Consider the following 8,465-nt stretch of genomic DNA (forward strand, 5'->3'; position numbering starts at 1 on the left):
AGGCAGTGGCCGGCTTTATGTCCCTTCCCACCTCTGCGGGCCAGGAACCGCGTGGGCAGTGAGGTGCCCAGAACCTGGAGTCAAGATTCCTGAAGCCAGGCGCAGCCCGTGGGGCCCCCACTCCTGAGCCACGGGAGTGGCTCAGTGACCTGTGTGAACAGGCACCACAAGCCACGTGTGGCTTTTAGATCAGAATGAAGGAACATGAGCCGCAGCTGCTCAGATGGCCCGGCCACATCCTGCGTGCTGGGTGGCCGTGCGTGGCTGGTGGCCCCCATGTCAGCACAGAGTGGAATAGTTCCAAGGCCACAGAAGTTCCGTGGGGGCCTGTCCCCACTCTGGGGGGTGGTGACAGTCAGAGCAGGGGTTTGCATGCAGCCTCTACCCTGAGAAGCCCTCCCTGGGAGCCGGGCCATGTACGTCCTGGCTGGGGCGGGGGTGGGGGGGTGGGCTTTTCCAGAATCTGAGTTTCAGGGAGGTGCAGTGACCCACAGGTCAGGTAGAGAAGCCCAGCGGCCCCACGGTCACCCGGCTGGAGGGACTGGGGACCCTTCGCACCTGCTAGAAGTGACTTAGGAGGTGGGCGCCCAGGTCCTGAGGGCCCATGTCCACTCCCTGGTCACCCACCACCCCACGTCTGCAGGGAACTCGCTGTCGGCTCTGCTGGACGGCAAGGCCACACTCACCTTCCTGAACCGGGCAGAGGACTACACGCTTACTATGCCCTACGCCCACTGCAAAGGTGAGAGGCTTCATGCCCACCCACCCCCACCCCGGGAGGGCAGAGGCCTGGCGGGTGCCGTCAACAGAAAGCGCCGGTCTTGGCATGTTTGTTGACGGTTTACTCTGTGCTCTTCTGTGACTTTCTAGCCTGGAAGGGAAGTCCCCCGGCAGGTTGTCTAACAATATGTTTTCAGCCCGAACCGCAGGCTTCCTGTCGCAGACCGCAAGCCAGATCTGCTTCTTAAGAGGGCTTTTATCCTTGTTTCTAGAACTTTCCAATAAAAGAAACAGAAACTTTTTTTTTTTCTTAAAGATTAAAATGGATCCTGAGTTTATAGGTTTCCGATCCGTAGACCGCGGGCTGACAGCAGAACCGGCTCCCCTACCCCTTACGTTCCCCTCCCCCGCCCCCGAGAGAAAGCCTCTTTGTAAACAGGCGGTGGTGGCTTGTGGTTACTCTCCCTAACCCGCTTCACACACACCCCCGTCAGGGGGCGGCTAACCGGCCCTCCGCCCAAGAGGGCCAAGGCTGGAAACAGCCTGCCCCTTCCTTCTGGGGTTTGCCGTGTCCCAAGCATGCCCCGCTGCTGCGGTTTGTGAGAAGTCAGCAGGAGGTCCCTCTCCCGTGTCACCCGCTTCCCTTTTGTTTCGGTTTCCTTTTGTTCGCCGGCCTCGCCGCGGAAATACAGTTCTCTACCGGGTCCAAAGTTCAAAACTCCCCTGGCAGGTGTAGGCAGAGAAGGCTGGCGCGTCTCCCCACCAATCCGCAGCCCCCGGGGAGCATCGGGCGCACCCCCTGCCTGCAGCGGCTGCTCCCGCATGGTGCAGCGCCCGGCGGCTCCCTCCTGTGCGCGGCGGGATTGGGGGGCATCCCCAGCCCTTCTGCGGTTTCCCTTGGCCGGCCTTTTTTTTCCCTTTCCGTTTCATCGCACATCCCCAACTGTTTCTAAGACACGTAGCTCTTCTTTTCTGTTTGATTTCAGTCCTCCACGTGGGAAGACACAGAAGAGCCATTCTGTTGTGGGTTTGTCTGTTTTTTTTTTTTAAGATTTTATTTATTATTTGTCAGAGGAGACACAGCGAGAGAGGGAACACAAGCAGGGGGCGTGGGAGACGGAGAAGCAGGCTTCCCGCCCAGCAGGGAGCCCGATGTGGGGCTCCAGCAAGTACCCTGAGATCATGACTCGAGCCAAAGGCAGACGCTGAACGACGAGCCACCCAGGCGCCCCAGAAGGGCCATTCTTTCCTTCAGTAATTATTATGTACTGGGGACGCCTGGGGGACTCAGTCTGTTACGTGTCTACCTTCGGCTCAGGTCATGATCCCAGGGTTCTGGGATTGAGCCCTGCATGGGGCTCCTTGGTCAGCGGGGAGCCTGCTTCTCCCGTTCCCTCTCCCTCTGCCTGCTGCTCCCCCTACTTGTGTGCTCTCTCTATATATCAGATAATCTTTAGAGTACATAAACATGATGTATGCACTAGTTTGAACAAACACGTCGGGCCAGTCCTGGATGCAGGAGTGGGGAAGACAGATGAGCCCACCTTGGGGCCCAAACTACAGAGCAAATGCAGATGGTGATCAGCGTCTCACGGGGGCAGCAGGGCACCTGGGAGCTTGGGAGCCTGGGAAGGGGACCTGGACGAAGGAACCTGCCAAGGGCGGTACATTCCCTGAACAGAGCAACTCTCAGAAGCAGAGGCCCCGGGGGCAGAGGGTCACTGAGAAGCCAGGCATGGCCCTGGGTTCAGCCTCCCGGCCCCACCAGCTCCTCTCCATCTCAGAGGCTCTGCCTCCGGGGGCTCCTGTCCTCTCCCCCAGGGTCCAACACCGGCCTCCTTGGGGTCAGCGTTGCTGGGTGGGGACACAGAGCAGGGACTGAGCAGGCGCCTGTGTTTCAGGAATCCTGTACGGTGCCATGACCATGGAACTGGGCGGCAGGGTGACCATTGAGTGTGAGAAGACCAACTTCCAAGCTGAGCTGGAATTCAAGCTCAAGGTAGGCTGACCGCAGTACCCTCGGCCACCGGAGGGCCTTGAGGGGAGGGGGCTCGGACCAGGGAGGAGCCCCCTCCGAGCCCAGGGGTGGCTTCTGGAGCAGGTGCACTCAGGAGGGGGCAGCTCCTGGCATCTCCGTAGCATAGGCAGGACCCAGAGAGAGGAAGGGGCTCCCGCAGGCCCCCGAGCGGAGCCAGGACAGGCCCAGACCCCTTCCCCGCCGTGGGGCACACAGGGCCGGTAGACCCCCTGCCGCCTTGAGTTCAAGCAGAGGCATCAGGCCAGTGTGGCGGCCTCCAGCTTTGGGTCCCATCCTAGCCGGGCTCCCACGTCCCGGGAGGTGAGAGCCGGCACCCTCGTGAGGGAGAGCCCTCCTCCTGCCCGGCTCACGGAAGGGCACCAGGGGCCTGGGGAGGCTGCCAGCCCCTCACCAGCCTGGTCTCGGGGTGTCCCCACAGCCTTTCTTTGGGGGTAGCACCAGCATCAACCAGATCTCGGGGAAGATCACGTCAGGAGAGGAGGTCCTGGCGCACCTCACCGGACACTGGGTAAGAGGCCGCCATCCGGGGCAGGCATGGGTGGGCCCGCAGTCACGGCAGCAGCCGGGGGCCCGCACCTCTGACCCTGCCTGGGGCGTCTGGGGCAGGACCGAGAAGTGTTCATCAAAGAGGAGGGCCAGGGAAGCGCGGAGCTCTTCTGGAACCCGAGCAGGGAGGTCCGGGGGCAGAGGCTGAGGAGGCGCACGGTGCTGCTGGCGGAGCAGACGGAGCTGGAGTCCGAGAGGTAAGGCCCGCCGGCACCAAGGGGCCCCCAGACCCAGGCCTGGCATGGCTGGGCAGAGTTGCTGTGCAGACAGCGTGGTCCCGGATGTCCCTGGCAGGGAGGGGACGCTCCGTGACCAATGACATGTCCTGCTGGGGCAGCTGTAGGAGAAGGAGTGAGACCTGGGGACGCCAGATGCCCAGCAGCTCCCTAGAGGGCAGCCTGTCAGCGGGAGTTATGAGCTCAGGGTTGGGGAGAAGCACCTCATGGCAAATCTCCAGCACTCTAAGAACCCCTCAGGCTCCCCAAGAGATACTGAGCTCCCTGTCCATGGAGGCAAGCAAGTGGAGGTTGCTGTCTGAGCCTCCGCTCCAGGGCCGGGGTGGTAGGACCGTCCAGGTCACCCACTCAGAGCACGTGCCCCGTTCCTAGGCTCTGGCAGCACGTCACCAGGGCCATCAGCGAGGGCGACCAGCACAGGGCCACACAGGAGAAGTTTTCACTGGAGGAGATGCAGCGGCAGCGCGCCCGCGAGCGCCAGCAGAACCTTGTGCCCTGGAAGCCGCAGCTGTTCCGGCTGGACCCCGCCACCCAGGAGTGGCGCTACCGGCATGAGGAGTGAGTGTGGCCCGGGGTGGGCAGACCGGCCCCACGGGGGCTCCTGCTGCCCTGAAGGGGCGGGTGATGGAGGAGAAGGGGATCCTGTGGGGGCCCCGGCCGCTACTGAGAAACTGAGGCAGGGCCGAGTTGGGGCCCCCTGCCCCCAAGGGCCACTGCCCCTGCCAACGGATACCCTCTGGACCCTCTAGCCGCAGCCCGTGGGACCCCCTGAAGGACGTCGCCCAGTTTGAGCAAGACGGGGTCTTGCACACCGTGAGGCGGGAGACCATGGCCCACCAGACCACCCTCCTGGGCAGCCCAGGGCCCAGGCACCAGGTCAGCTCCCCCAGGGTCCCTGCCCGGGCTCAGCCTCAGCGGCAGGAGGGAACTGTGGGGTGTAGATTCGGCTGCCTACCCCACCGACCTCTTACCTGCCTGCCGCTCCCCCTCTGGTCCCCCCACCAGCCCCGTGCACTTACCCCTCCCAGCAGAGGTTCTTCTGCCCACCCTGAGGTGGATTTGCAGGAGGCTGTGTGCAGGGCGTACCCGGTGTACGGGGCGCTGTGCAGGGGTGCCCTGGCTTCTAGAGCCCCCACCTGCCCCCTGAGCTTCTATCTGTGATGCTCACAGCACCCTCGCCAGTCTACAGAGGAGAAAACTGAGGCTCAGGGCAGCCTGAGGGTTGCTCAGGCAGGCGGAGGAGGAGTCCACATTCACAGGAATGCTGATCGGGGCAGGGAGGGCAGGTGGGGAGGCCCCAGGAACCCTGCAGGGGGTCTCCTGGGACAAACACCAGGTGCAGCTTGTGGAGAAGCCTAGAGGGTCCTCCATGGTGCCACGTGGACAGAGACCACTGCGTGACAGTCCCCACCACATGCTGCTGGTTCTCTGTGCCCGCAGCTGCCTCCCCTGTACACAGCGGGAGGCCAGCGATCACAGGGGCAGAAACGGCACGGACCTTCTGGCCCGATGGCTCCAATTTGCCAGCAAGCAAGGGGCACAGTATCTCACTACCCTTGTGTCCCAGCCCCTCCCCTTCCCCGCCTGCTGTAGCCCCTCAAACCGGGTGGCCCCACCCCCCTCCACGGGCACCGACCTGGATGTCCCCCGGGGCCCCCCTCAGCCTCTTCAGCCAACCACCCCTCGGCCACTCCTGTGCTCTGGGCAGTTAGCGGCGGTCAGCCAATCCCACAAGTCCTGCTGGAGAGGCCCCCGCAACATTCGGGGAGGCCCGGCTGCCAGCTCCCGCGGTGGGACAGGACCAGCCATCACAGCCACACCTTCTAGAGCAGTCCCGTCCCCAAGGCCAGCACATCACTGTCTCTGCGGGCACAGCCGTGGTGGACCTGGGTGTGCCCCCAGCTGCAGTGGCTCCGTCTCTCTCCAGGGGCCTGGCCCAGACCGGCAGCTCCGCAAGGCCAGCGACCAGCCCTCTGGCCACAGCCAGGTCACCGAGAGCAGCTCCACACCCGAGTCCTGCCCGGAGCTCTCCGATGAGGAGGAGGAGGAGGAGGAAGAGGAGGAGGACGGTGACTTCATTCCCGGTGAGCCCTCCCAGGCCGGCTACTCGGCAGGGTGGGAAGGGTCAGAGAAGCACCTCCCCGGGCGGGTGTATGGCGCACCTTGACCGTCCTCCCAGGGTCCTCCAGCAGGCCTCCCCGAGCCCAGGGGCATGGAGGACCGCGGTCCCCAGCCCTGCACTCAGATTGGCTGGCAGGGGCAGTCCGAGGGGCGGGGCTGGACAGTGTCCGTCTGCGTGTGGCCACCTGATTCTGCTCGCTCCTCCCCGACTCCATGCCTGTCTGCAGTGTGTGAGCTGCTCCCTGCCGTTTCTGTCTCCCAGGGCTTATTAGAGGCCAGCTGAGCTTGGGGTCCCCTCTATGCCTGCCCCTCAACTCCCCGTGTCGTTAGCTTCACCTAAAGGCTCTTGAGAAGTGGGGTGGGGGCCCGAACCGGGCACGACCCCGGGACCCTACATGCCAGCTCCCTGGACACGCCCACTCGTCTTTGATTCTCCCTCCATCCCCTGTCCCCTGGGTCCTGTGACGGGTGGCTGGACACCGCAGGCAGCGAGAGCCCGTGCCCACGGTGCGGGAAGGAGGCACGGCGGCTGCAGGCCCTGCACGAGGCCATCGTGTCCATCCGGGAGGCCCAGCAGGAGCTGCACAGGTAAGCCCCGCTCCCGGGGACACAGCCAGGGCGCCACCGAGGCCAGGGGTACCATGCATCTGGACTGTCACTCAGAGCTAGGACTCTGGGGGTTGGCAGAGGGTCTGGTGGACAGAGGACCGGAAGCAGGAGGCTCTGCCCTGAGCAGGCCCCGGGGGTGGGGGTGGGAGGTGCCACGCTGGAGGGGATCCTGCTGGAACGGGACCAGCCGATGAGCTCTGTGCAAGAAAACAGCGGCTGGAGGCCCAGAGGCCAGGGGTGGGCTGGAGGAGCCGCGGTGAGTCAGGGAGTCAGCCCCCTGCACTGGAGAGGACGCCGGCCGTTAGGCAGGGAGCCGCGGGAAAAGCCAGCCTTTCTGCACACGGTGCCGCCCGAGTCCAGGGTGAGGACATGAGTGTCGCGGGTGGCTGTGACACCGTCCACAGACGGGGGACCTCACGATAAATGTTCACGGTCCCCCCGTCCCAGAGACCGACACCGGAGATGTAGGCCGGGACAGGGCCAGATTCTCCGGAGGCCTCTGCCTTCCTGTGCGGAGGGTCGGGCTCTCCCTGTGTCCCCACGGGGTCATCCCTGCGTGTGCGTCTGTGTCCCGGTCCCCTCTTCTCAGAAGGACCCCGGCCAGGCTGGATTAGGGCCCACTCTGGTGACCTCAATTTAATTGAATCGCTTCTTGAAAGACCCCATCTCCAAATAAGTCACACCAGGGGTCCCGACGGCCGGGACTCCAACGTGGGACTTTTGGGGCACAGCGAACCAGGTCAGCCCGTCACAGCAGGAGTGGAAGAGAGGCTGTGAGAGTCCCAGCTTCTCCAGCTGTGACTCCCTTTACCTAGAATCTGGGCCCGGGGGCCCCAGTGTAATGGGCTGTCCACTGAAGGTAGGGATGCTCGCCCTGCGTGGGCGCCCGCCCTGCGTGGGCACCCGCCCTGCGTGGGCCGCCCTGGCTCAGCCTCCCTATCTTTGCAGGCACCTCTCAGGCATGCTGAGCTCCGCAGGGAGGGCCAGGCAGGTGCCGGCCCCAGGCCTCCTGCAGAGCCCCCGCTCCTGGTTCCTGCTCTGCGTCTTCCTGGCCTGTCAGCTGCTCATTAATTACATCCTCAAATAAGAGCCCTTTGGGGGCAGTGTGGGCGTGGCCTGCAGAACTCGGCCAGCCCCCTCCTCCCTTCCAGGCACCTAGCACTTTCAGCCAGCCCCGGAGAGGCAGAGAGAGCCGGCAAGCGTGGCCCCCGCGGACAGAGAGGCCCACGGGGGCTGGAGGACAGCAGGAGGCACCCGGAGGGCCACACCGGCTCCTCCAGAGGAGCCGCTGACCTTGCCGGTGGGACCTTCCGCCCCGTGCCAGCCTTAACGCTAAAGCCAAATGCAGCTTTCGTCCTGCCTCTCGCCCCCTGGTCAACACGTCTGCTCGCTCCTGGTCCAGCGTCCACATGCCCCGCCGGAGTGACGGAACCGGGCGGGGACGGACTGCCCAGGCTTTGCACGGTCACCCCCCAGCAGCATTGAGCTGAGGAGCTTTGGCGGGACAAGCCTGGAGTCCCAGAGGTTCCCACGCCTCCTCCGTCCGGATGCAGAGGGCCGTCCTTCCTGAGAGCCTGCCCGCGCTGCCCAAGGCATGCTCAGAGGGGCCTCCCGGGGACTCCCGGGCAGACTGGAGCTACTCTGGAGACAGCACTGGGATTTTACTCTGCTTCTGTGCGGAGTGGACAGGACCCCCACAACGCACACCCGGGGAGCCCACCCCGCCTCCCACAGCCTGGGCATGAGCCGGCACAGGCGTGCGTGTGTGGGCAGGCGTGCACAGGGCGCGGCCTCTCGGGCCCCAGCGTTCCCTGGGGCAGGGAAGCCCAGGTTGGCCACTTGGCTGGGACTGATGCCCGGTCTTCCTGTTTTACACTTTTTTAATAAATGCAATTGCAATATTTTAGGCAGGCTGCAAGCAGCGTCTGGCGTCTCGCCTGTTTCTGTGTCGAGTGCCACTGTGTGTGTGTGCACGCGCGTGTGTGCCCGTGAGCGTCTGTGAGCCTATGTGTAGTCACACTGAGCTTTAAACTATGTGGGGGAGGTGCCATCAGGACCCACCGCCCCATTCTGCAGAGTTTATATCCATGTTCTTGTTCCCTGCCTGCACTCCAGGCCGGAGATAAACAGGCACACACACTGTGTTGTCTTCCTGGGGGACTTCCGGAAACGTGGGGGGTGTTCCCATGGACAGA

General features: G+C 64.1%; 1 protein-coding gene across 4 annotated transcripts in view; it reads left to right on the plus strand.

The window, feature by feature from the left end:
* Positions 1-7,910, plus strand: part of OSBPL5 (oxysterol binding protein like 5) — a 49,807-nt gene extending 41,897 nt beyond the window's left edge. For all 4 annotated transcript variants that reach the window (XM_045066409.1, XM_045066411.1, XM_045066417.1 and 1 more), the window contains exons 14-22: positions 644-742; positions 2,622-2,719; positions 3,177-3,266; positions 3,365-3,501; positions 3,913-4,098; positions 4,290-4,416; positions 5,468-5,624; positions 6,147-6,249; positions 7,219-7,910. In XM_045066409.1, the coding sequence (XP_044922344.1) occupies positions 644-742; positions 2,622-2,719; positions 3,177-3,266; positions 3,365-3,501; positions 3,913-4,098; positions 4,290-4,416; positions 5,468-5,624; positions 6,147-6,249; positions 7,219-7,357 (1,136 nt within the window). In that variant the 3' untranslated portion in view covers positions 7,358-7,910. The remainder of the gene's footprint in view (positions 1-643; positions 743-2,621; positions 2,720-3,176; positions 3,267-3,364; positions 3,502-3,912; positions 4,099-4,289; positions 4,417-5,467; positions 5,625-6,146; positions 6,250-7,218) is intronic.
* Positions 7,911-8,465: the final 555 nt, after the last annotated feature.

This window comes from Mustela putorius, unplaced genomic scaffold (assembly GCF_011764305.1).
Source record: "Mustela putorius furo isolate JIRA1106 unplaced genomic scaffold, ASM1176430v1.1 tig00000127_pilon_pilon_pilon, whole genome shotgun sequence".
In the NCBI taxonomy this organism is placed as follows: Eukaryota; Metazoa; Chordata; class Mammalia; order Carnivora; family Mustelidae; genus Mustela; species Mustela putorius.